Below are 27572 nucleotides of genomic sequence, written 5' to 3' on the forward strand. Positions count from 1 at the left end.
AACTTCACCTTGATGTAATCCCCTCATGTTACTTTTCTTACTGTGTAACACATCACCACAGAGGCAGTGACTTAAAACAATGCCCACTTATTATCACAGTTCTATAGGTCAGATGTCTGGGTGGGTTTTGCTGGACTGAATGTTCACAGGCCGTATAAAACAAGGCTGAAATCAGGATATTGGTAAGCCTGGGCTCTTATCTGGAGGTTCTGGGATGAATCTGCTTCCAAGTTCATTCATGTTGTTGGCAGGATCCATTTCCTTGCAGTTGTAACTCAGAGGTCCTTGTTTCTTTGCTGGCTATGAGCCAGGCTCCTCTCTCTATTCCTAGAGGCTGCCTACAGTGAGCGAGTCCTCCTCATGGCTGCATTCTCTGCCTGCTTCTTCCACCAAAAGCCAGAGAAAATACCTGTTTTGTAAAGGGCTTGTATAATTAGATCAGATATACCTGGATAATCTCCCTTTTGCCATGTAACAACAATTGTGGAAGTTATATCCCATCATATTCACATGTTCTGCACTCAGAAATTGACCTACAGACATTTCCAAGTTGTAGTATTGACAAAAGCAGTGGAATGATTCTTATTCCCTCCTGGGTGACAACTGAAGAAGGAAAGGAAGCCACTGGACCTGAACTACCCATATAAACAGAAATGAGAATTCTCGGCAGTGTGGACCAGAGGCCAAGAGTTAGACAGGATGATTGTGTGCCTCCAGAGACACTGGGTATCAGATGCCAGGTACTCTTCTTCCCCTACGTTTGGCACTATATAAGCTAACTGTACCTGGTGACAGTCCCAGATGGATTATTTCAGGCAAATGAAATAGAAATCAAGATGAATTCTAGAAAAAGAAATATTATTTCCTGAACACCTAACGTTGGACTGAGATTTGTGTCTGCTCAAAGAAATCTGATACATATACACAATGGACTATCACTCAGCCAGTAAAAGGCATGAAATAGTGCCATTTGCAGAGATATGGATGGGCCTAGAGATTGTCATACAGTGAAGTAAGAAAAAGAAAAGCAAATATCATATAATATTGCTTATGTGTGGAATCTAGAAAAATGATACAGATGAACTTATTTGCTTGCAAATCAGAAATAGAGTCACAGATGTACAGAACAAACATAATTATCAAGTCGGGGGGGGTGGGATGAGTTGAGAGATTGGGATTGACATATATGCACTATTATGTATGAAATAGATAGCTAATGAGAACCTACTGTATGGCATCGGGAACTCTATTCAATGTTCTATGGTTACCTAAATGGGAAGGAAATCTAAAAGAGTGGATATATGTTCCCTCATAGCTCAGTTGGTAAAGAATCCACCTGCAATGCAGGAGAGCCTGTTCAATTCCTGGGTTGGGAAGATCCCCTGGAGAAGGAAATGACAACCCACTCCAGTATTCTTGCCTGGAGAATCCCATGGACAGAGGAGCCTGGCAGGCTACAGTCCGTGGGGTCGCAAGAGTCGGACACGACTTAGTGACTAAAGAGAGAAAGATAATTGATTTACTCTGCTGTACAGCAGAAACTAACACAACAGTGTAAAGCAACTATACTCCAATAAAAATTAATTAGAAAATAAACTGATTAAATAAACTACAATTTATCCATTATTGTATATATAATATTATCCTACTTGAGCAATTTAATTTCTTTCTTTTAGAAACACATTCAAAGGACTAGAAGAAAATAGATCAACATATATAATTACTTTTGAGCTGTGGGATAGAATAATTCTTCTATTTTTCTCTGTGCTTTATCTGGATCTTCCATGCTTTGTATACAGAATTTATATTGTTTCTATAGTAATAAAAATACATTTTTTTCTTTTTATTACCTCTTTCAAGTGGTAATTCTCATGTTATTTCATTAATGAGTCATCCTTTAGATGGCATCCATTCATTGATTCACTCACTCCACAGATGAATCTTTGAGCTGGTACTAAGCACCAGCTCTAAGATGTGGAAGCACTGCAATTACTGAAACCTGTGCACCCTAGAGCCTGTGCTTTGCAACGAGAAGCCATCACTATGAGAAGCTTACACAAGTAGCCGCTGCTCATCACAACGAGAGAAAGCCCCCACCCAGCACAAAAGACCCAGTGCAACCAAAAATAAATAAATCTTGAAAAAAAGAAAAAAGGTGAACAGGTCAGAATAGTCCCTGGTCCCAGAGAGCTCGCAATATGTTAAAGGAGACAAATACTAAATAACAAATCAGAATTAGGATAAATGCTACAAATACCTAGAGGTGATTTAAAATGTAAACAGGAGGATCTATCATTGGAGGGAGTCAGGGAAAGTATCCTGGAGGAGGTGATGTATAAGCTGAGGACTGGAAGGATGAGCAGTAGTTGGTCAGGTGAAAAAGGAGGAAAGAACACTTCATTCCATGAAAGGGAATGTTAAGGGGGCAGGTTTGAAGTAAGAAGGAAATTCTGTCATCAGAGATTTAAACTGCAAATCAGTGTAGCTGTGTTTACACAGTAAGTGTGTAAAGTGCAATCAATGTAACTGTTTACACACTGTAAGTGTGTAAAGTGCAATTAGTGTAACTGTAACATAGAAACTGAGGGATAGAGGGCCTGATCATGTCTGGCCTTCTAGATGGTGTCAAACATTGGAATCTTTATCCTAATAACAACAAGCAACCAAAAAGGTTTGTTTTTTTTTTTTAATTGGAGGGTAATTGCTTTACAATGTTATGTTGGTTTCTGCCATATAACAATGTGAATCAGCCACAAGTATACAAATATCCCCTCCCTTAATATACATAATATAAAAATCATTACTTTAACCATTTTTAAGCACATTCAGTAGCACTGAGTACTTTAATTGCACAACCATTACCACGATCTCCAGAACCTTTTCATCATCCCAAACTGAAACATTTTACCCATTAAATAATAATATCTCATTCCTCCCTCCCAACCCTTGGGAACCATCATTCTACTTTGTGTCTATGAATTTGGTTATTCCATTCTCATATAAGGGAGATCATACCATACTTCTTCTTTTGTGTCTGGCTTATTTAACATAGCAAAATGCCTTCAAGTGTCATCCCTGTTGTAGCATGTCAAAAGTGTTTTAGGCAGAGAAATACTATGATCATAATAGCATTTTTAAGAGATCCCTCTGTCTGTTGTGTGGATGAGTAAAAGAATGTGGATGAAGTTAAACCAGATTGGCAAGTTGAAAACCGTAGTGGGTGGATTATACTAGATGGAAGTCAATGGAGATGTATAGAAGTGAATAGATTCAAGAGATTTTCAGAAAGTAGAGTCAACAGAACTTACTAATAAACCATATGAATAGGGTATACACCTAGTGAAAAGTAGTGTCTCCTGGCAATCTGGGGCTGGAACCACTATAAAAAATGTGGGGTTGGAGGGTAGTATGGCATAGTCATGAATTCTGTTTTAGATATGCAGGGTCTGAGGTGCCTGTCATGCCTCCAAGAGGAGTAATAGAGTAAGGTTTTAGACATAGAGGTCTAGAGTTTAGAAATGAGACCTGGTGAAGGGATATGAATTTATATCCCATTAGCATATAGATAACATTTGAAAACATGAGATGAATGAGGTCACCTAGGGAGAGAATATGGGGGGGGTGGGGAAGAGTCCAACACCAAGCTCTGAGATACTCCAACACTTATAGGCCAAGAACTGCAGTGTGAAAAAGTCTTTTCTTAACTTTGAAAGAGAACTTTAGGAACATCAATCCAGCAGGAAGATTCAGACGTGTTTCTTCTGTATGCCATCCATATACCTGAATTCAGACCTATTAGGTTAATTCAAAGGCAAGGAAGGTTTACTCCTTTTTTAAAAAATATAATTTTATTTATTTTTGGCTGTGTTGAGTGCTTCAGTAGTTGCAGCACATGGGCTCAATAGTTGAGGCTCCCAGGCTCTGGAGCACAGGCTCAGTCGTTGTTGTGCATGGGCTTAGTTGCTCCGCAGCAACTAAGATCAGGGATCAAACCCTTGTCTTCTGCACTGGCAGGTGGATTCTTTACCAATGAGCCACCAGGGAAGCCTGAAGATTTGCTTCTTAAGTAAGTTATTAACATGCCATTTAGAAACCTTCCTAAACCAAATTATCTTGAATTTTGTTAGGTTTGATCTAGGTCAAGGAACAAGCAGTTGGCGATTCTGTGAAAGAGTTGAATGATATCTCTGTTTACATATACATGTGCATATAAATAGGAAGTTGGTTAAATTGTTGCTAAATAAGTGTACAATACTTGGTCAAATTCCATTTCCAAATACAGCGTTCATTAAGGCAGCTTTACCTTCACCTTTCACAAATCATCGTTTGCATTCCAACTATAATGATTTAAAGAAATATGTTTGCTATAGGATAGCAATCTTTGATGACGTCAACAAATTGCAAATAGTATGCATATGGAATATATAATGAAAAAGACATGTATAGAATTTATAGTGGAAACACTGGATAGTGAAGTGGGTGATTAGTGGCACTAGCCATTTAACATGTATATGACTTATACATAAACTGATTATAAAAATAAAAAATACTGAAAAGTAATCCATTAACAACACATAGACAAGGCCTTGGAGAAGGCAATGGCATCCCACTCCAGTACTCTTGCCTGGAAAATCCCATGGATGGAGGAGCCTGGTAGGCTGCAGTCCATGGGGTCGCTAAGAGTTGAACACAACTGAGCAACTTCACTTTGACTTTTCACTTTCATGCATTGGAGAAGGAAATGGAAACCCACTCCAGTATTCTTGCCTAGAGAATCCCAGGGATGGGGGAGCCTGGTGGGCTGCCATCTATGGGGTCGCACAGAGTTGGACACGACTGAAGCGACTTAGCAGCAGCAGCAGCAGACAAGGCCTTAGAAACTAGCACCTATATGGCATACAATAAAAATATGTATCATACTGTTGTTTAAAAACAAAACACAACCCTTTGTGTACACTCAACTTCCTATCTGGTGGTGTCAAGTAATGGTGTAACACTATGTATTGAGGAATATTGGGCTGGTCTCCAGTTTAGGCCTAGAATGGTGACCCAAATCTCTCTCCTACCTAAGAGTTCTTCCTGGCCTGTAAGGCAGTCCCTCAACGATGAGAAATCTGATGAAATAGGTACGTTGTAGATAATCTTCTACAAGAATTTTCAATTATTTGTAGCTGTCAGGTAACTATTAACAATTGATGATTCCACATCCCCAAGCAAATTAATACTGAACAACACGGCAAATATCATGTTTGTTCTTTTGTTAAACCTAAATCATAGATTCGTTATGGCCGTAGAATTAGTTCATTATGTTAAATTTTGATCTACTTATAATTTGCTAAAATAACTTGTTCCTACATGTGTCAGTAATAGAAAACCATTTAAAATTTACTCTGTTTACACCTGTAAATTATTTAAGTGCTTAAAATTTATTTGAATAAAAGTTAAAGTCATCTGTAGTCAATGATTCTGAAATTGTTTTTGTTGTTGTTGTTTACTCACTATATCATGTTTGACTCCCTTGCAACCCATGTATTGTTGCCTGCCAGGCTCCTCTGTCAGTGGGATTTCCCAGGCATGAATACTAGATTAAGTTGCTATTTCCAGGGCATCTTCCCAACCCAGGGATCAAACCCGCATCTCCTTCATTTCAGGTGGATTCTTTACCTCTGAGCTGCCAGGGAAGCCTAGGCAACAGCTTAGTCTTGACACCAAATGCATGATCCATTAAAGGAAAAACAGATTAATTGAACTTCGTCAAACACTTGCTCTCCATATGACACAATATGAATGAAAAGGCAAACTATGGACTAGGAGAAAATATTTGCAAATCACATATCCAACAAAAACTGTATCCAGAGTTTATAAAGGATCCCCAAAACTCAATGGTAAGAAAACAACTCAATTTAAAATAGGTAAAGACTTAGGAGATACTTCATTAAAGAGGATTTACACAGATAGTAAAGAAGCATATGAAAAGTTGTTCAATATCATTGGCCATTAGGGAAATGCAAATTTAAACTACTGTGAAATAACACCACACATCTATTAGAATGACTGAAATAAAAAATACAAACTAAGTGGTAATGAGGTTGCAGAACAACTGGAACTCTCATACAGACCTGGTAGAAATGCAAACTAGTAGAGCCAGTCTGGAAAACACTTTGCCAGTTTCTTTAAAAAGTCAAACATACACTTAAACATATGATAAAGTAATCTAACCTCCAGGTATTTACCCTAGAGAAATGAAAACTTAATTCACGGAAGAACCTATTCCTGAATGTTTACAGCAGCTCTGTTAATATTGCCGAAAACTGGAAATAACCTAGCAGATGAATGAGGAAACTATGGTACGCCTTTATGATGAAAAACTACTCACCAATAAAAGGAACAAACTACTGATAAACCAACTTGGATAATTCTCAAAAGCATTATGCTGAATGAAAAAAATTCAGTCTCAGAAGGTTACCTAATACACAATCCCATATGACAGTCTCAAAAAGAGAAAACCATAGCGATGGAAAACAATCAGTGATTGCCAGGAACTGGGAGAAAAGAGCTGGGAGGAGAGCAGGATGTGACAATAAGGGATAGTACAAGGGAGTTTTTGGTGCTGAAACTACCCTGTGTCCTGACTGTGGTGGTGGTTAAATGAAGCTATACATGTGCTAAATTAATAGACATGTATAACCTCACTCTTCCCCCCACAAAAGGTCAAATTTATTGTACAATAATTACTTTAATACAGAATTAAAACTTTATAGAAAAAAATATTAGTGTTAAAATAGAAGTGTAAGAAGTATAATAATTTCTTCTTGATTGAGGAAAGATTTTAAGGGCTTCATGAAGAATGAAACATTTTAAAAAATGTATGTTAAAGGCCCAGTGGGTAATATTTGTTCACAATCTATCTTCTCTGATAGACTATCTAATGAGAGCAGGAACAAAGTCTAGCTTGTTCACCTCTGTATATGTAGTAAATAAAGCAATGCTCTATACATATTAGGCAATCAATAACTATATGACTATGGACTTACTGCCTATGATATTACTAGGCAGAGATACAATACAGGAAATTCTAGGAAAAGTGAAAAACATGAGAAAATGCCTGAAATTTCCTTCACCCTCCTCCCCCCACCCCCAACTTCTGAATCCCTCTTATCCTTTCAAGGTCGAAATTCATTTCCCTAAATCTTCCAGCCACACTAATCTTTCTAACTTGTCCAAACTGTTTCTATGAAACAATCTCATTTTAGTACAGTACTTCACAATAAAGTCTATGACTCATTTCCTTTAATAGTTATTAAAAGGTGCCTTTTCCCATTATTTAATTTTAAAAATATTATATTGCATGACTGAAAACAAATCAAAGCACTACTTGGCTTCAAACCACAGTTCTTTCATTCCTTCAAGCCTCCAAGAGAATCTTATTGTACTTCTCCCCTCAGATTGAGCATGTCTTCCCTTCCCTCTTCAGTTTCCATACCCTACCTCATCACTCAGTTCAGTCGCTCAGTCGTGTCCGACTCTTTGCGACCCTATGAATCGCAGCATGCCAGGCCTCCCTGTCCATCACCAACTCCCGGAGTTCACTCAGACTCACATCCATTGAGTCAGTGATGCCATCCAGCCATCTCATCCTCTGACGTCCCCTTCTCCTCCTGTCCCCAATCCCTCCCAGCATCAGAGTCTTTTCCAATGAGTCAACTCTTCGCATGAGGTGGCCAAAGTACTGGAGTTTCAGCTTTAGCATCATTCCTTCCAAAGAAATCCCAGGGCTGATCTCCTTTAGAATGGACTGGTTGGATCTCCTTGCAGTCCAAGGGACTCTCAAGAGTCTTCTCCAACACCACAGTTCAAAAGCATCAATTCTTCAGCGCTCAGCCTTCACAGTCCTTCTCCACAGTGACCTCATCACTAGTTTATGCTTAATGATCAGTGTATACTAATTTAAGATTTAATATTACTCTTAATAAGATAACACGCAATTCATTTCCTCAGCTCTTTCTTCTCCTGAAGACAGAGATCATGTCTACTACTTCTATATTGTAAATAATACGTGTGCTAGATACTTGCTAATTGTATTAATAAGTCCTTGTATACCAGTCACCAGTCTACTTGACTTCCAAAACAGTTACTGCTTTGCTAGGAAGAAAACAATTCTTTTTAAGAAGCTAAATCCAAACAATTTCTGCAACAGATGTTTATAAAAGACACAGAGATATGTACTTTTTAGTAATGCTGCCTATTTGTATCTGCAATTACCAAAAAGGTTACAATGCTGGTATTCTGTAATTGGCACTATTGTATTTATATTATATGCTGACACTAACCTCATACAGTTAATTGAAATTAAGCTGGCCTTGAATTTAAGTTAAATTGTAAAATAAAGAATAAAGTTAAGAATATGTATAAAATATTGATTGTTTACCAATTGTTTCTAAAAGAAAATTTTAAATACTATTTTTAAATTTGGGGGAATGTAACCATACTTCTAACCAATTTATAATATGTTGGTCTTCTTTTTAACATCTATGTATACCTTTAGAAATGTATTTTTTTTTCTCTCCATTTGTGAATCACACATCTTGGGACCACACGCTGCATACCAGTGTTCTAATCCATTTGAGTGAAATACTAATTTCATTATGTCTGGGGTGACTGTATAATTTGTTGTTCAAACTGGGTAACTTTGAACAATGAAAAGGAGGATATTAATAACTGTTATAATTACTCCTGCTGGGTGGTATAAACTAGGACTGTGGTAGGCGCAGTGGGAGGTAGGGTCATCTGAGTCATTTCACTCCCATCTGTAACCTCAATGCCTTCCATCCCCAATGAATAGAACTAAATTTTTAACTTGCCATCCAGGAACTTCATATCAACCCTTTGTGTTTCTCTGATGGGTGTACTCACCGATCTCCTCACATCCTTTACTTAAACTTTTCTACCCTTGCACCTTTGCTTACATTATTCCCTCTCCTTAAATGTTGGAATGCAAGGAGATCCAACCAGTCCATTCTGAAGGAGATCAGCCCTGGGATTTCTTTGGAAGGAATGATGCTAAAGCTGAAACTCCAGTACTTTGGCCACCTCGTGCGAAGAGTTGATTCATTGGAAAAGACCCTGATGCTGGGAGGGATTGGGGGCAGGAGGAAAAGGGGATGGCAGAGGATGAGATGGCTGGATGGCATCACTGACTCGATGGACCTGAGTCTCAGTGAACTCCAGGAGTTGGTGATGGACAGGGAGGCCTGGCATGCTGCGATTCATGGGGTGGCAAAGAGTCGGACACGACTGAGCGACTGATCTGATCTGATCTGATACCATTTCACCAATCTAGTCCCTGTACAAATTTTAAAGTAGAATTTCTCTCTATTTCCTGTAAAACTCCCCTACTTTAGTCTACTGGGATTACTTTCTCTTCTCTCTGAACTCCTAAGCACAGATTGATCACTTGACTTACACTTGTAAGCTTGCGTTGATAACATTTTAATTATCTGGTAACTCTCAGATGGATTTCAGATTCCCCAAAGACACCTTTCCTATCTTAAACTCCCTTTTGGTACTTCATTCTTTCTCTCACTCTTATTATCTAGATAAGAAACTCTGGAGGTGATGTCAAAATGAAGGAAGGGATTCTAGAAGCCAAAGATTACAAGAAGTAATCTCCACTGAGGTGGGTCCTGGTACCTGGGTGGACCTGAGGTGACTGGAGAGATAGACAATGTGGCAAACTGCATGGCTGCACCAATAGTTATTAAAAAGGGAGTTTGGGTGAACTGTCATATAAAAGTGGGTCATGCAGAAGAGAGTAAGTAGGCTGGGAACAAATCACGGGAAAATTTGGGAGGAACGTGGCTGTAGAATTCTAAATATTGTCTAGTCCTGGATATTTGCTATTTAAAATGTTCCACAGTCCAGAAGTACTTGTATCACTGAGAGCTTACTAGAAACACATACTCACAGGCTTTGTTCCACATCCGAGTCAGAATCTTTGTATTAATGAGACCACTACACAATTCCTTTGGGACACACTGGCTTAGGAAATCTGTTCATCTTTGATGTAGCTTTTATGGTTAAGTTGGGACCTGGCACATGGGTGGATCTCCCTGAGTTGACTGTTCAAGGATGATCCTCCAGATATCCAGTAATAAGGGTGGGTTTGTTAAATGCTGAAATCATTTTAATTCCCCATTGGTTCCTGAGTACTTCAAATGATGGTGTAGGTCTTATACAGGCTTTTACAAAGGTAGGGAGGGAGGAGATTTGAGCTCTATGTGTGTTAGAATGATATTTTTCAGATAATAAACTGTGACTTAATAAGACTTAGGTGGAGAAAAATGGAAATAATCTAATTATGGATGAATCAGAGTTTACAAGTGTGTTCATGTCATTAGGATCTGTAAGATTTTGACCTCAAGTATATTCTTACTAGTTTTAAGTGCTTCAGGACAGGAAAACAGTTTGCCATCCAGTTTTACTAAACACTTCCTTATGTACAAATATAAGATGCACTACTTGAAGAAGCTAGAATTGCATTGTGGGAAGAATTTAGGATATTTCTCTATTAGCTGTGTATAGATAATGTATTTAATCAGAGTTGGAGCTACATATAGCCACTTACCCACCTTTTTCCCTTTGTAGAATAGAAAACTTTGCTATCCAAATCTTTAAGTACATTTGGTTACATTTTTCTTTTTGCTTTCATTATTAAATTAGAAATGACACTTAACTAGTTAAAATTTACTTAACAAGAAAAAAAAAATGAAGCCACAGGTTGAAAAAGACTAATGATAAATTTCTGATGAAACATTAGTTGTATTGAACTATCGGAAAAAAGCAACATATAGAACATAACAAAAGTCAGTGTATGGTGTTAAAACACATTGTTTTCACTACAGATATAACAAACTCAGAAACATGGAAACCTTTCAACATTATTAATTTTACTCTTAAATAAATCTTTTCCCTCCTATGAGTTGATCTAACTAGTTTTCAGCAGACTTTCTTTTTTCCAGTGATCCCTATACAATTTGTCATAAGATTTTTTTAATGAAAAAAAAAAAAAGAGTAACTTTTTTTAAAGTACAAATCAACAGGGTTGAATATCACAAATATATGCAGCTTGTGAATTATTCATAAGAATTGAGAATGTCTATTCTTCTTCTTCTTCCTCAGATAACAATTAACCATAGTTAATATGTATACACTTCAATCAAAACCCTTTACCCTTTAGATTTTCAGCAACCATTCCTAGTTCCTGGCCCCTAAATTGTGTCTCTGCATGAATCTCATCTACCTTCCCTAAATCAATTCCATTATTTGCCTCTTTTTTATTCAAATCCTTATTTAGTTCTTATTTTTTCCAGAAAGTAAACTAGCCTGAGTAGCAAAAATAAGCTTTATAATCCCATGTAAAGCTAGCAGGGCTATCTCTTTATGTCCTTATACTGTAACTTCATGAAGAAGTGAAAGAGCTGAAGATTTAGTATCCAGTTTACAAACCAGAAATAATCTTTTATCCGTTCTCTAAAAAGAATGGGTGTATATGTATATGATACAATTGATTTCCCCAAAGCCATCTTAGATGTCATAAAGGATTTAACCCATTGCTGAGAAATATCAGTCAGCTCTGTCTCTGTATCTCTCTCTCTCTCCGGCATATGTGTGTACTAATGAATAAGGAAATAATATGTTCACCCTCTGGTGGTCAAAACCAGAAATACATTCCCACTTTTCTGGATTATATCCAAAATACGATCAGTGTGGTGGATTAAGTTTCTGCTTCATATTTAACCTACACCAAAAATAGATCTTAAAAAAGGTCACTGGCTTAAAAAAATAGGTCACTACAAATGTAATGGAAAAATCAATAAATTATTAAATATAGTAATTTAAGAATTACTTATGGCAGCATTTGATATTTAACACTTATTTGGTTTTAAAATATTGGAACTGTAGAATTTTGGAGTAGGAAGGAATTACAGTGAGTTAAGAGAGGATGTGGAATTTGGGAGAAGGTACAGAAGTATGGTCGGAAAGAAGCTTGAAAAGGAATGGTCAGAGGTTGGAAGAAAATCTGGAAAGCATGGTGTCAGAGAGATCAACAATGTCTTAACACTGGAAAGAAGACTTAAAAATATCCACCGGATTTAATAAGGAAGTTACTGATGTCCTTGGTGGAACAATCACTAGTAGAATTAACTGGAAAGAATGGGAGTCAAGAAAGTGAATGTAGACAATTCTTTCAAGTCATTTCCGTGTGAAGGGGAGGACAGAATAATGATAGAGATAGATGGGGAATGAGAGCTTTCTTAAAGATGAAAAGTCAAGAACATGTATAAATAATAATGGGAAAGAAAGCCAATTTTGAGGAAGTGTTTACTGTAGATAAAATTCATCATGGAGACCTTTAATGTAGATACTATGGAGATAGCCAGGGATGGGACTGAGAGCAAAGGAGAGACTTGGGGAACTTAGATGGTCTTTTTTGTAAGTTGAATCCTTGTGATTTTAAAATTAAACAACATGCAAAGTTACCTCTAAAAATAATAGTCAATGTGTACAGAACTACCTTCAAAAAAGGAAGCACCTTTTAAGAAAACATTCTTACATGTTAATCAACAATATTTTGGTTGAATAAAGAATCACTATCAACCTGTGAGTCTGGTATTTCAGGACTTGAATTAAACTTTTCTGGATATTTTAGTACCACAGTACTGAAGTAATCCTTTAAAAAAATCATTTACTTCCAAAAAGGGAAAAGTTACATTCATTAACTAGCTGATACCCTTGGATTTTCATTCACTTGGAAGAAAGATTAACTTGAAACAAAATACCTTTCAACTGAATAACTGAAGATAGAACCATGATACCTGGATTTTTTTCCCCCTCTAATAAGAGTGAAAGGCTTGGTATGTCTAAGTGGTAACAGTGGTGGAAGATAATGTTTAAGTGCTCACTATTCTTTCCTGGGCCTCCATCTTCCAATGTTACCTATCATCCTGTTATAAAAAGTCTTTTTAAAACTGGGAGTAAAGATAGCAACTTTATCACATACTTTTGGTAGCACAGCCAATTTATTTCCTGCAACTCAATACTTTGTGAAACAGAATATAGGGCCACATTTATTTGACTTATAAGGCATTTGGCAATTAATAAAATGTGTTTTGAATTGTATTCCTTATTTTTTTGGCCATGCCCTGCGGCATGCAGGATCTTAGTTCCTCCAACCAGGGATTGAACCCATGCTCCTTGCAGGGGAAGCATGGAGTCTTAAACCCTACCCTGCCAGGGAAGTCCTACATTACTTTTTAAGATATCACTCGAAGAACTCAAACTGCTAGGTAATGACAACCCATTTTACAGACATCCAATGAAGGGCCAAAAATCCAAGTGACATTTAAACTATGTGCTGGCATGTGCTGGGTAAAAATAATACACTGGTATTCATATTTCAAAAGTTGACATTTACTAGCCAAGTATTCTGTTACTGATATGGCTACACAGCTTTTAATTGCTTAATATAGTTTTTCATGCACTGTACTACTTCATTAAACGCTCTTCAGATTTAATGCCTATTATTTCAAAATAATTTCATTAAAAATAATTCACAAGTAAATCCATTAAAGAATTTACCATCAGAACAAAATATTCCCACTGTTGTGATTAGATTTTGACTTCTTTAATACCAAAGGAATTTCTCCAAATTTTGCTTTTATTATATTTTCATTGGAAAACTACAGTATATAATGGCTATTTCTGCATTCACATTTTTTCCTTTTAGTGATTTTTAGTGTGGTCACAAGTTTGACAGCCACAATACACTGATAACATAGCTGAATACAATATTTGAAATAAGTAAGTTACAAAAGTGTGGCAAGTTTTAAAATGCCAGCTCTGAGTGATGGTGCATTTCTCGTGTATTTGCATCTGTACCCCCAATCAAAACCCAGTGTGTTTATCCTCACTGAGTTAAGATGTATGCCTCACCTAGGTCAGGGTAGGAGCTACTGGGCCTTTTTGCAGACCCTGATTTTCGAGAGCAAGGGGTGAACTCAGGCATTCCATGCAGCATGTTGGCAACACAGGGTTTTGCTTTGGTTCGGGTAAAAATGTAATTACTGACAATCACTTATGTGAGCCACCTGATCTCCCAGGGCATGGGCTAGCACAAGGGGTATTTTAATATCCCTGCATGACATCAGCAGGCAGTTTCTGTACACGTTTCCTTGGACAGGGGGTTGCGGGGCGCCTAGAAATGACGTGCAGTCTTTCAACACACTGTCAGGGTCAGAGATGGAACCAAGATGAAACTCATGGTAACTTTTTTCATCAAAGATATTAACAGTCCAAGCAACAACCTGAATGCCTTTAAGTTGACCACTTCTTCAAGTAGTCTGGGGATACAAAATTCTTTTGCAGGAGGAAACCTGAAATTCCACACAGATACCGTAAAGATATTACATTTGCTTTAGGCAAATGAAATGTCCATTACCACAAACATGCATTGTGTCCACAGAGTATCACAGTCCAATCTCCTGCATGGCTAAGGTTCCAAGGTTTGTAAATTAATAGCCATGACTACACTGTGATCTGTTTGTTTCATCTTATAGATAACTTCTGGCAAGAAAAAGCAAATGATACTATTATTGTTAGTTGAAGAAATTCCATACACATTTTCTTTAGTACATCAGTAGCAGTATTTGCATGGCTTTTGACATCAAGAAAGACTGTGAGATTATGGCTCAGGCACTCTGCCCCAGCTTTCCTGAGGGTAGAGGTCTTCTCATTAGGGAAATTATTTCTGGATCTGTAATCTCCTGTAGGGTTACACTTTCTAATTTGTTCAAAGGTCAAATCACATTGACCAGTCCCATCAGTCCTATCTGCTTATGCTCTTGTACATTAAAACAGTGATCTCATTAGAAGTAAACATAACGTCCAACTGTTCTCAGACTCACTGGGACTGCCGCAACCAACAGCAGAAACTTGGTCCTGGGGCTTTAGCACTGGCAGAGCCCTGTGGGAGGGCACATGCTCAAGGCTGTGAAGAGGTGCATCAGGAGATAGAGGCTGCTGGTGAAGAAGCAAGTGGTGAAGGGGCTGCAGGTCACCAGCCAATCAGAGGCAGCAGGAAGGAAAGGGGGCCCTGGAGCTCCCCTGGTCCTCTCACAGTCACATGCCCCTAAGTATACGGTGAGGATGGGAGTCCTGGATCCACTGTGCTCCTTGGACAGGCCGGAGTACAGGGATAAAGCACAAGGCACTGGCTACAACTGGGCCATTTATATTTTATTTCAGGATTTTTTTTGATGAATACATCAAGAATGTATAGGATTTTATAGAATTCATTGAGTGTTACTTTTTAAAAGCTTACCTGTAATTTAATTTCAAATTATTAGTCACAAATGAAATATGCCAAGTATCACATTAAATTAATAAGAAGGCCACACATTAAAAATTATTTCTATTTTAATAATACAGTATATAATAAGGACATGAAATCCAAATGCATACAAATTAAATAGATTATTATGTACATCAGTTAAATTGATTACCTGTAGTGATCAACAAATAACAAACCAAACTTGAAATAATTCTTCTTAGTTTGACAGTCTCAAGCACAGTAATTTCTAAAAAATAATGTTTAAGATATAAGGGAATACACACAGTAATATATCCATTCTTGTTGTTCATTCAGTGGCATTACATGTTGACAAACCTGCACATAAAAACAGAAAGCCTTTACTTTCCTTTTATATACAATAATTTTGGGCTAATTTTTCAATAGGACATTTCTAGAACCTATATAAAAAATATCTCTGTGCAGATAAAATTCTTTAATATTTGTACTTAGCAAGGACCTGCAATCTACAATTTGATTTCCAACAGACTAATCCAGCCTAATTGTACTGTAATACAGTAACTGATGGTTGGTATTTGTGAAGGTGGGTAAAGAGGGGTGGCAGAAAGGGAAGTAAGTATTATTTCTTCTCTAAGCCTAGAGCATTTTTAAAAATCCTCACTGGAATAACAGCAAAAATAAATTCTCTTTATCCTGTTCTAGAATGTTTTAGGATTTCGTAGACAGTACAGAGAGGAAGAGGGTAAGAACAGAAAGCTTCTTCCTTTTTCCCTTCACTAGACAGTGTTCTTGCCTGGAGAATCCCAGGGACAGGGGAGCCTGGTGGGCTGCCGTCTATGGGGTCACACAGAGTCGGACACGACTGAAGCGACTTAGCAGCAGCAGCAGACTAGTTTCAGGGTTTACTGATCTCTCCCTGCCTTTGAACTCCTGGCTAAATCAGACGCCTAGAGTTCTGCTAACACAGAACTTCAGCTACTCAGCTCCTGACTTAGTTGGCTATCTAACACTCAGAGGCATTTTCTCTTTTAGGTTACCTTAGAAAATCAATAATGGAGACAAAAATATTCTGAATTATCAAAAGTCCAATTACTATTAATATTACTTTGTAGTTCTAAATAATATTCAATACTGTTTTTCACATGTATCACTTTATCTTTACATTAACTTTGTGAAGTACCTAAAACTGGTGATATCACATTAATTTTATGCTTATAGAGACCGCAGCAGAGAGGTTAAATGAATGCCCCATAATCACTGAACCCAATAGTGAGAACTGGATTAGAACCAGTTTCCTACCTTCTTGTACAGGATGGTAATAATACAAATATCACACAATTTTCCACTTTACTTCATACCTACAAATTTATTCATAGCATTAACTGCAATTTTTTCAAACTGATAAAACGAAAGCCCTTAATTAAAAGCGAAGCATTACCATTGTAGAGTTTGGTGCCACTTCTACTGCAAATACGCCGAGGCCTCTGTTGTTTACACAGTTTTCACTCAGCTCATTGTTGACGTGAATAATCACCTTATCGTCTGACTATAAAAAAAGATGTCATAAGTTGCTAGTCCTTTCTTTACTGAATATATACAAACAAAGTGATCATTACAAAACACTTTGCAAGTCTTGGGATAAGAGATTTTCACAGGGTTCTATAGAAACACAGAAACAAGACAGAATATCATGGAAGAGGTTATATTTGAGATGACAGACCATTGATAATAGACAGCCTCTAGGTTGGAGAGAAAACAGAATGAAGCTGATAAATGAGAGAAATGTACAAATTAAAGTAGTACCCTGTTAAAGAACCTGCAGTCACTCCCTGATGACTACACAGGGGCAATGCAACATTATAGACTACTTAGATTCATCTCTCAGCTCTTCTATTATTTAGCTGTGTGACCTTTTGCAAGTTATTTAACATCCCTGTGCTTCAGTTTCCTTGTGTATAAAATGTGGATAGTACTTACCTCACTGGGTTGTGAGAAGCAAATGCGTTAAAGTGCTTGGCACATGTTAAGCTCTAAAATGTTATTACCTCATTTTGGGGGAAAAATTTAATTTTCCTTGAGGAAAAAGAAGGAGATGGAGGGTTGAGAACTGAAGGTAATAGAAGTGCAGAGGAACTGAGGTAAGGTAGTGGCTCTCTTCCACTCTTTTAATCCTAATAAAACAGAGAGGGCATGTGCGCACGCGCGCGCACACACACACACACATATCCACATAATCAAAAACAAACAAAAAACACAGAGGGCAGAAACAGAAACATGCAGGATCTTAGGAATCGCTTTCCAAAGTGTTATGATCCATTTGAAGATAGCAATCTACTGGATGGGAATCTATCTTATTTCCTCAAGTCTAGACTCCTCTATCTTGTTTTCAATATAACATACATAATCTGGATCCATTCAGCCTGTATTATTTACCTTTCAAATGCTTCTCCAAATAAAGCTCTCTGCTTCTGCAAAGGAGATATTCCCATTCTTTCATTTATAGTTCACATTAAGGCTTACTCATATTTCTCCTTCAGAGAAGGCAATGGCACCCCACTCCAGTATTTTTGCCTGGAGGCTCTTGCCTGGAGAATTCCAGGGACAGAGGAGCCTGGTGGGCTGCAGTCCACGGGGGTGGCTAAGAGTCGGGCACGACTGAGCGACTTCACTTTCACTTTTCACTTTCATGCATTGGAGAAGGAAATGGCAACCCACTCCAGTGTTCTTGCCTGGAGAATCCCAGAGACGGGGGAGCCTGGTGGGCTGCCATCTGTGGTCACACAGAGTTGGACACGACTGAAGCGACTTAGCAGCAGCAGCAGCATATTTCTCCTTACACTGTTTCCTCTGCTTCTAAGGGCCGGCCCTCTGCCTATCTAAATCCTAGTTACCCTTCAAATCCTATACCACATGCTCAAATTACACATCACAATTCTGTTCCTCCCTAATCACAAATCCTTCCCCAACTTCTACAGTCCCAACTAACATCAACTACAAGAGATACAGATACAGTATAATTCCTATTGCACATACAAACAGTACTATATAACTATTCTTTGATCTCTTTTGAGAGTATTAATTTTGCCTTTACAAATAGCCCCTAAACTCCTTGAAAGCAGTCTCATGGTACACGTTCTAGTGGCCTGTCTTATGACTAGGAGAGTTAGTTACATAATATATACTCACAATACTCGGCCAAATCTTAAGCACTTAAAGAAATTTATGACAGGCATAAAAATAATGTAAATCTCATCCAGGAACAAAGACAAATAAACCAATAGTTCTAAAAGCCTAGCTGTCTTGAGTAAGATTTATGAAAATATACAGTTTTTAGAAAACTAGGTGTCTCTGACTTAAAGAATTTATGTGAGCATCCTCTTGACATGCAATATCAATAGTATTCATAGCACAGAAGATGGACAAAGCTAGAAATAACTGGCTTGATAAAAACAGATCCTAGACAGTAGAATATATTTAATTAGATAACATGATGATAATCTGTAGGATTTTTGATACTGCAAAGTCTGGGTTAAAAAGCTGGGCTAATAAAAAGGAATGAATTTGAGTCAGTTCTAGGAAGGTGGTGAACCTAGAACCTCTTATACAGAGTGAAGTTAGAAAAAGAAAAACAAGTATCGTATATTAGCACATATATATGGAATCTAGAAAAATGGTACTGAGGAACCTAGTAGAGAAAGGACTTGTGGACACAGTGGGAGAAGGTGAGGGTGGGACGAATTGAGAAAGTAGCACTGACATATACACACTATCATGTGTAAAATACTTAGTGAGAACTTGCTACATGGCACAGGGAGCCCAGCCTAGCACTCTGTGATGACTCAGAGGAGTCAGATGGGGGGAGGGGAAGGAGGCTCAGGAGGGAAGGGGGATATATATATATATATGTGTGTGTGTGTGTGTGTATATATATATATATATGTATAATTATGACTGATTTGCTTTGTTGTATGGCAGAAACCAACATAACATTGTAAAGCAATTTTCCACCAATTAAAAAATAAAAGAAAAAAAAGTTGGGCTAAATTCTTTACTTTGTTTATATTTCTTTAAAACATGATGTCTGCTGTTTAAAATAGCTATGTATGTGTGAAGACATTTAGTAACAAACTAAATAAAATACTTTGCACCCAGATTATGCTCTATCTTCACAGATCTCCAAATATTTAATTTTCATATTTTAAGAGAAAACTATCTCAAAAAGAAACACAGAAATGAGCATCTCAGAAATAAATATACTTTAAAAATATATAAAAATTATCATGCCCAGTTTGAGTTAGAAACCTGATTAGAAAAAGAAACTGATTATTATAGATATTACTAATGTAATGGGGTTATTTAATTGCTATGTAAGGATAGGGTAAGAAAGAAGATGGAATGTATTAACCATTGCAGTTATGAGAACCACCTCATAACTGATACCTTGTTTTCAATAACTGATGTTATCCAGGTGTCACGCTTGTAAGTATATATAATTATATTTTCATAGCCATCCATCACTTTGGCATTGCCTTTGTTAAGAACAGATTTACAAACGGCCTTCTCAAGTTGTCCACTGCATGCCTCCATATGGACAGCTTTAATTCTTGGCTTGCATTTGTCTGCGTAGATATCAATGACAAATGGGCATGCCTGAAATGAAAAAAAGCACACTCTGTTTTAGTCTTCTGATATAATTTAAATTATTTATTATTGTATGTTTATCTTATGATTTGGGCTTCCCTGGTGGCTCAGATGGTAAAAATCTGCCTGCGGTGCGGGAGACTGGGGTTCGATCTCTGGGTCAGGAAGATCCCTTGGAGAAGGGAATGGCAACCCACTCCAGTATTTCTGCCTGGAGAATTCCATGGACAGAGGAGTCTGGTGGGATACAGTTCATGAAGTCACAAAGAGTCAGATATGACTGAGTGACTAACACAAACAACAAAATCATATGATTTAAGAAGACATACTATACTTTCTAGCTTATTCCTCTGATACACATTTAAGAATTAAGTTTAAGTACAATGAGTTGAGTAATAAAAAAAGCATGAAATCATGGTTTTTTGGTTGCATATTAACTGATAATGTCCATAGAAAAGGAAAAAACCTCCTTTACCCAGACCCCTCAATTTGCTCTAAAGCTAACTCATGTCATGTTAGTTACTTAATTTCCTTTCTTAACTTTAAGGTTACAGAAAGAATTAATCTGTAACCTTAAAGAAATAATGGTTATAATTGAAACAGTAGGTGAATATAGAACACCAAAAATAGCGAAATGTAGAAAAATTCTCACAGTTTAAAGTTAGTGTAAAAGTAACTATGAAAATCTAAGATCCAAAGAGATTTTCTGCATTTGGAAATAGATTTTTCTAATGTCTACTCTTTAGTTTTTACCATAGCCTAAAAGATGCTGCATAAGGTAACCTTTGGCTCTCTATACAACCCAGTCTCCTGCCTTAATGCGCTCTAGTTACTCTGACCTTTCAGACCCTAGAAAAAATAAAACCCTTTCCAGTGTTGGATTTCATAGGTAGTGTTCTCTCAGCTTGGAAGAGTCACATCTTTTCAGTATGTACCTCATCCTCCTCCTTCAAGATTAAGCTTACGTGTCACTTCTGCAGAGAGAGCTGCTCTGGTCCCCCAGTCTCCTTCACTACCTGACTCTTCTCTATTTTGACCACTGGTTTGTTTCCTTCAAAACACTTTTAAATGATTTTTATTAATTCTGCATTTAATTAGCCATCCTTCTTCATGGAATATCTAAGAGGTTAGAATTTTTGACTTATTCATAACTGTAACCTAAGTGCCTCTTTATTGTAAGCTTACTGTATATAGGCATTACAATGTAATTGTTGAGGAAATGAATGAATTCATACACATTGATGATCAACTTTTTATTTGGGGGACAAAAGATAAAAGTCTGAAGTTAGTAGAACAATATAGATTTTTATCTTTTAAACAAGTTTTAAAATAGTTAATGACTCCAACCTTTGGCAAGAATAAAGTCACCTTTTATAAAAGATGACAGACTAAAAAATCTTGGACTAGAAAGTGGAAGATCTGAGTTTGTAACTGAGTTTTGCCATTTACTAGCTACATGATCTAGGGAAGTCACTTAACTTCTTTGAGGCTTGATTTCTTCACAGAGAAAGTGGGGATAAACACTGTATTTTCTGCCAAGAGTTGCTGGAGATATCTGATACGTAATATGTGTCAAAAAGGGAAAAAGAGAAAGCTAAGTTGCTTCTGTCGTTTCCGACTCTTTGCAACCCTATGGACTGTAGCCCAACAGGCTCCTCAGTCCATGGGATTCTCCAGGCAGGAATATTGGAGTAGGTTGCCATTTCCTCCTCCAGGGGTCTCCTCAACCCAGGAATTGAACCTGTGTCTCCTGCATTTCAGGCAGATTCTTTACTGCTAAGCTACTTGGGAAGCTCAATATGTATCAAAATATTTCACAATATAGAATTCTAAAAAAATTATAATGACTGTTGTTGGTTTAAAAAGCTGGCTTAAAACTCAACATTCAAAAACCTAAGATCATGGCATCTGGTCCCATCACTTCATGGCAAATAGATGGGGGAATAATGGATACAGTGAGAGACTATTTTTTGGGCTCCAAAATGACTGCAGCCATGAAATTAAAAGACACTTGCTCCTTGGAATAAAAGCTATGACCAACCTAGACAACATATTAAAAAGCAGAGACATTACTTTACCAACAAAGGTCCATCTAGTTAAAGCTGTGGTTTTTTCTAGTAGTCATGTATGGATGTGAGAGCTGGACCATAAAGAAAGCTGAAGGCCAAAGAATTGATACTTTTGAACTGTGGTGTTGGATAAGACTCTTAAGAGTCCCTTGGACTGCAAGGAGATCCAACCAGTCAATCCTAAAGGAAATCAGTCCTGAATATTCATTGGAAGGACTGATGCTGAAGCTGAAACTCCAATACTTTGGCTACCTGATGCGAAGACCTGACTCATTTGAAGGGACCCTGATGCTGGGAAAGACTGAAGGCAGGAGAAGAACAGGATGACAGAGAATGAGATGGTTGGATGGCATCACCGATTCGACGGACATGAGTCTGAGCAAGCTCCAGGAGTTGGTGATGGACAGGGAAGCCTGGTGTGCTTCAGCCCATGGGGTCGCAAAGAGTTGGACACAACTGAGTGACTGAACTGATTGATGATTGTTGCATTTTAAAGTACTGAATTTTCAGTACTGAATAGATTCTGGTATTATTTTAACCATTTTCCAAGTCTTAGTTATCTGTTTTACTTGATCAAAGAGTATCAATATTAAGTTTACCTGTTACTGAACATAAACATCTTAAAAGGTCTTTGTTAAAGATGCATTCCCTGAAATTTTTAAATAAAATCTTATCTACATAAAAAAGGTGCCCTTTGTATCTTTTTTTTTTTTTTTTCCTGTTCATGGGTTTAACCTTCTATTTACTCATCTTTTTTTTTTTTTTTTTTTACCATATTAAGTTAAATAGGAAGCATACAACAAGGAAGAAAACTGTTCATTATAAATTGTTAATTGTAAAAATATTAACAATATATAAAAAGGAAGATCAGGAAGACAGGAATAAGAAAACCTAGATTAGGACATGCTACTTAAGTTTTGCACAAAATGTGGCTCTTAGCTACATGTTAGCAAAGATAAAAGTGACACAGAAAATATTACATAGCTCTCAAAATCTAAAGAAAATGAAGTAAAAATTTTCCCAGTTCTGAATTCTAAAAAGATTTTATTCATGAAATTCTTTTTTAAAAAAAGAAGCAAAAACAAGGGAAAAAAAAAACCCAGACACATATTTATTCATCAACATTCAATAAAAAAGCAAATTATTGTTATGGTGATATAAGAGCAATGTACTTGCAGGAGGAACAATAAAGAAGTTGTGCTGTTCACATGGAATTCTGCTCAGTGTTATGTGGCAGCCTGGATGGGAGGGGAGTTTGGAGGAGAACAGATACACGTATGTGTGTGGCTGAGTCCCTTTGCTGTCCACCTGAAACCATCACAACATTGTTCATCAGCTCTACGTCAATCAAAATAAAAAGTTGGAAAAAAACAACAAAAAAGAAGTTATACTGCACTTTGAAAGAGGTTCTGCCTTTATAAATTGATAGAGGGAATGGATAATCTATAATTTTAAAACTAAATTAGGGGATTTAATTAAAAAAATAAGGTAGGAAAAGGTAAGACAAACTGAGAGTGTATAGTAACTTGCATGCGTGTGTGCTAAGTCGCTTCAGTCATGTCTGACTCTTTGCGACCCTATGTATGGACTGTTGCCCGCCAGGCTCTTCTGTCCACAGGATTCTCCAAGCAAGAATACTGGAGTGGGTTGTCATGCCCTCCTCCAGGGGAATGTGCCCGACTCAGGGATCGAACCTGTGTCTCCTGCTGCTTCTACTTTGCAGGCAGATTCTTTACTACTGAGTCACCAGAGAAGCTGGTATAGTAACCTAAAGAATGCTTAACATAAAATAAATCTTGGTTTATTAAAATGATTCAATTAATGAGATTTAACAAACAATCCTAAGCTGTTTCCTAAATCCTAACTTATAACTGATACTTTGGTTAGTCTTTGTGACATAATACCTACTAATTTAATAGGTGGGGTCAAAATATAGCTCATCTAGATATTAGATTACTTACATAATATATAATTCAGGAAACTGCCAAAGAAATAGCTATGGTTCCAGAAACCTTATGGGCAAAATCCTCTACAGACATATTCAAACCAATTAGAACACAGCTCATAAGATTATAAATGGATTCTTCCTAGATTATCATAAAGCTTTCTTTTTTTGTTTTTACAAATATGAAAATGTTAGGTCATGCTCTAGGTATATTAACTCAATAACATAGCACATATCAAAGAATCACTGCCCATCAAAGGCAATACCTTAATTGAATAGCCTCATTGTCTCAGAGTACTTCCAGATATCAGTCAAAACTAAATTAGTCAAAATACCTTTAGGTTTTGTATTAATCCTTTAAATAAAATGTTACATGTGTATATCCCCATCATTAATGGAAACATTCAACATTTTTATACCAATTAATTAATTATGAATTATTAGTCTCGCTGAATTACCATTTGCTGGTATAATATTTTCAATCTAACAACTCTATAACCCTTATTGAATAAGAATTTCCTCATTATGATTCTATAAATCAGGAAGTATCCATACTCAGAACAAAATTTTTGGACACTTCAATACCAAATCCTGACATTGTATTATTTGTTGATGGGATTATATTAAAAAAATAAAAAGGATAATATAGGCTTGACATACAATAAGTAGCCTAGTCTCCTTGTAAAAATCTACTTCCTTACAATGAAATAGTTTAGCCCAAATGATTAAATTATGGCTCTCTCTAAGGCTATCAAATTACTAGGAGAGTAAAATATATATAAAATAACATCTAGTATGCTCTTAGAATAACTGACCCTTCTTAGGACTGCTTTTGTTGCATCCTATAGATTTTGCTGCATTCTATAAAGAAAGCTGAGCACTGAAGAATTGATGTTTTTGAATTGTGGTGTTGGAGAAGACTCTTGAGAGTCCCTTGGACTGCAAGGAGATCAAACCAGTCCATCCTAAAGGAAATCAGTCCTGAATATTCATTGGAAGGACTCATGTTGAAGCTGAAACTCAATAATTCTTTGGCCACCTGAGGCAAAGAACTGACTCATTTGAAGGGACCTTGATGCTGGGAAAGATTGAAGGCAGGAGAAGGGGACGGCAGAGGATGAGATGGTTGGATGGCATCACCAACTCAATGGACATGAGTTTGAGCAAGCTCTGGGAGTTGGTGATGGACAGGGAAGCCTGATGTGCTGCAGTCCATGAGGTCACAAAGTGGGACATGATTGAGCGACTGAACTGAACAGAGTTTGTGTGGCTGTCATTTGTCTCAAGGTACTTTTAAAATTCCCTCTTTGATTTCATTATTGACCCACTTTGTAGTGTGTTGTTTAATCTCCATGTAATCATTTTTTCTCATTTCTCTTTCTGTGGTTGACTTCCAGTTCATGGTATTGTGGGTCAGAATAGATGCTTGAAATAATTTCTGTCCTCTTAAATTTGCTGAGGCTTGTTTTGTATCCCTGCATGTGGTCGAGCCTAAAGAATATTCAATGTGCATTTGAAAAGAATGTGCTTTTTTTTTTTTTTTGATGCAAGGTCATGAAAATAGCAATTAAGTCTAACTGATCGTTTATGTCATTTAGGATCTCTGTTGTCTTACTGAAGTTCTGTCTGGAATATCTGTCCATTGATGTCAGTGGGGTGTTAAAGTCTCCTACAATTATTGTATTCTCAATTCTCCCTTTATATGTCAATATTTTTTTTTTTAATGCATTTAGGTGCTTCTATACTGGGTGCACATATGTTAATGGGTATTATGTTCTCTTCTTGTATTGATCCTTTTATCATTATATAGTGTCCTTTATCTTTTTTATGGCCTTTAAAGTCTATTTTGTCTGATATCAGTACTGCCACCTACCCCTGATTTCTTGTCATTTCCATTTGCATGAAATATCTTTTTCCATCCTCTCACTTTTGATCTGTGTGTGTCCTTCACCCTTAGTGGGTTTCTTGCAGGCAGCATATTGTAGGCTCGTTTTATTATCCAACTGCCACTCTATGTCTTTTGATTGGAGCATTCAGTCCATTGACATTTAAGTTATTGATAAATATGTATTTATTTTCATTTAAATCTTGTTTTTTCCAATTGATTTTGCATTTCTTCTTTGTTCTTCTTTTTGTTTTTCCTTTTGTGGTTTTATGGTTTTCTTCTGCATTATGCTTGAGCTTTCTTGGTTTTGTTTTCTGTGAATCTACTGAATGCTTTTGATTTGTGGTTACCTTATTTTTCAAGTATGTTAACCTGTTACTATATCTGGGAGTCATATAGGCTCAAACACACTCTAAAAAATGTACATTTTCTTACTCCCTTCCCCCACATTTTATTTTGATGTCCTTTTTTACATCTTCACATTTACCTTTTTGCTGTTTATTGTGGTTATCATCACTTTCACAAATTTTTTTTTATATATACTGCCTTATTTGTGATTTTTCTCTTTTCTGTAGATTCTTATTTCTTTTCTATTTATAGAATAACTTTCAGTATTTCTTTTAGTATAGGTTTAGTATTGCTGCTGCTGCTACTGCTAAGTCGCTTCAGTCGTGTCCAACTCTGTGCGACCCCAGAGATGGCAGCCCACCAGGCTCCCCCGTCCCTGGGATTCTCCAGGCAAGAACACTGGAATGGGTTGCCATTTCCTTCTCCAATGCGTGAAAGTGAAAAGTGAAAGTGAAAAGTGAAAGTGAAGTTGCTCAGTCGTGACTGACTTGTAACGACCCCATGAACTGCAGCCTACCAGGCTCCTTTGTCCACGGGATTCTCCAGGCAAGAACACTGGAGTGGGGTGCCATTACCTTTTCCAATGCGTGAAAGTGAAAAGTGAAAGTGAGTCGCTCAGTCGTGTCCGACTCTTAGCAACCCCATGGACTGCGGCCTACCAGGCTCCTCTGTACATGGGATTTTCCAGGCAAGAGTACTGGAGTGGGTTGCCATTAAATACTAAAAAGAATTTAGTATTCTTTTAGCTTTTGCTTACTGAAAAATTTATCTCCCCTTTCTATTCTAAATAATACTCTTGCTGGGTAGATTATCCTAGATGCCAGTTTTCCCCTTTCAGGACTTGCTCCTCTCTTCTGGCCTGCAATGTGTCTGTAGAACCTCATCTAGGGAAGGTTGCCTTCAACCTCATCTCAGCCTGGGAATCAGGCAGTCAACCTGGATGTTGCTTAGGCACCGTGTTCATGGAGCCACCAGTGCAGGACCCTTGTGCAGTTTCACTGAAGCCAGGCACTGGGACCCACCATAGTCACATAGTTGTGCTCTGAACACAACTATATGTGTGCACTAGGGAATCAGGGCACACCCCAGTGCTATCTCTACATGTGTACACCCACAAAACCTGCAGCTGCTAACTCCAGACCTGCCCCAGATGTGGAAGCACCAGTAAATCCATGCAGATATTCCACAGGCACTGAGATTATAAAGGTCCTGGCAACATACATCCATCAAAGTTGCAAAGCCGCAGGACAAGGCTGATTCCAGCCCAGCTTCTGAAATCAAGCAGTCCTGGGGATCAGCTCAGATTTCAGCTCTGCC

At 37.3% G+C, this 27572-nt stretch overlaps 1 protein-coding gene and 1 pseudogene across 2 annotated transcripts in view; both read right to left on the minus strand.

The window, feature by feature from the left end:
- Window positions 1-9257: 9257 nt before the first annotated feature.
- LOC102415853 lies at window positions 9258-15502 on the minus strand (annotated as a pseudogene).
- EFCAB7 (EF-hand calcium binding domain 7) overlaps window positions 15457-27572 on the minus strand; it is a 56396-nt gene continuing 44280 nt past the window's right edge. For both annotated transcript variants that reach the window (XM_006048965.4, XM_006048964.4), the window contains 3 exons: window positions 19808-20017; window positions 16806-16913; window positions 15457-15724 (listed from right to left, as the gene is read on the minus strand). In XM_006048965.4, coding sequence (XP_006049027.3) covers window positions 15650-15724; window positions 16806-16913; window positions 19808-20017 — 393 coding nt within the window. In that variant the 3' untranslated portion in view covers window positions 15457-15649. The remainder of the gene's footprint in view (window positions 15725-16805; window positions 16914-19807; window positions 20018-27572) is intronic.

Source organism: Bubalus bubalis, chromosome 6, assembly GCF_019923935.1.
Source record: "Bubalus bubalis isolate 160015118507 breed Murrah chromosome 6, NDDB_SH_1, whole genome shotgun sequence".
Lineage (NCBI taxonomy): Eukaryota > Metazoa > Chordata > Mammalia > Artiodactyla > Bovidae > Bubalus > Bubalus bubalis.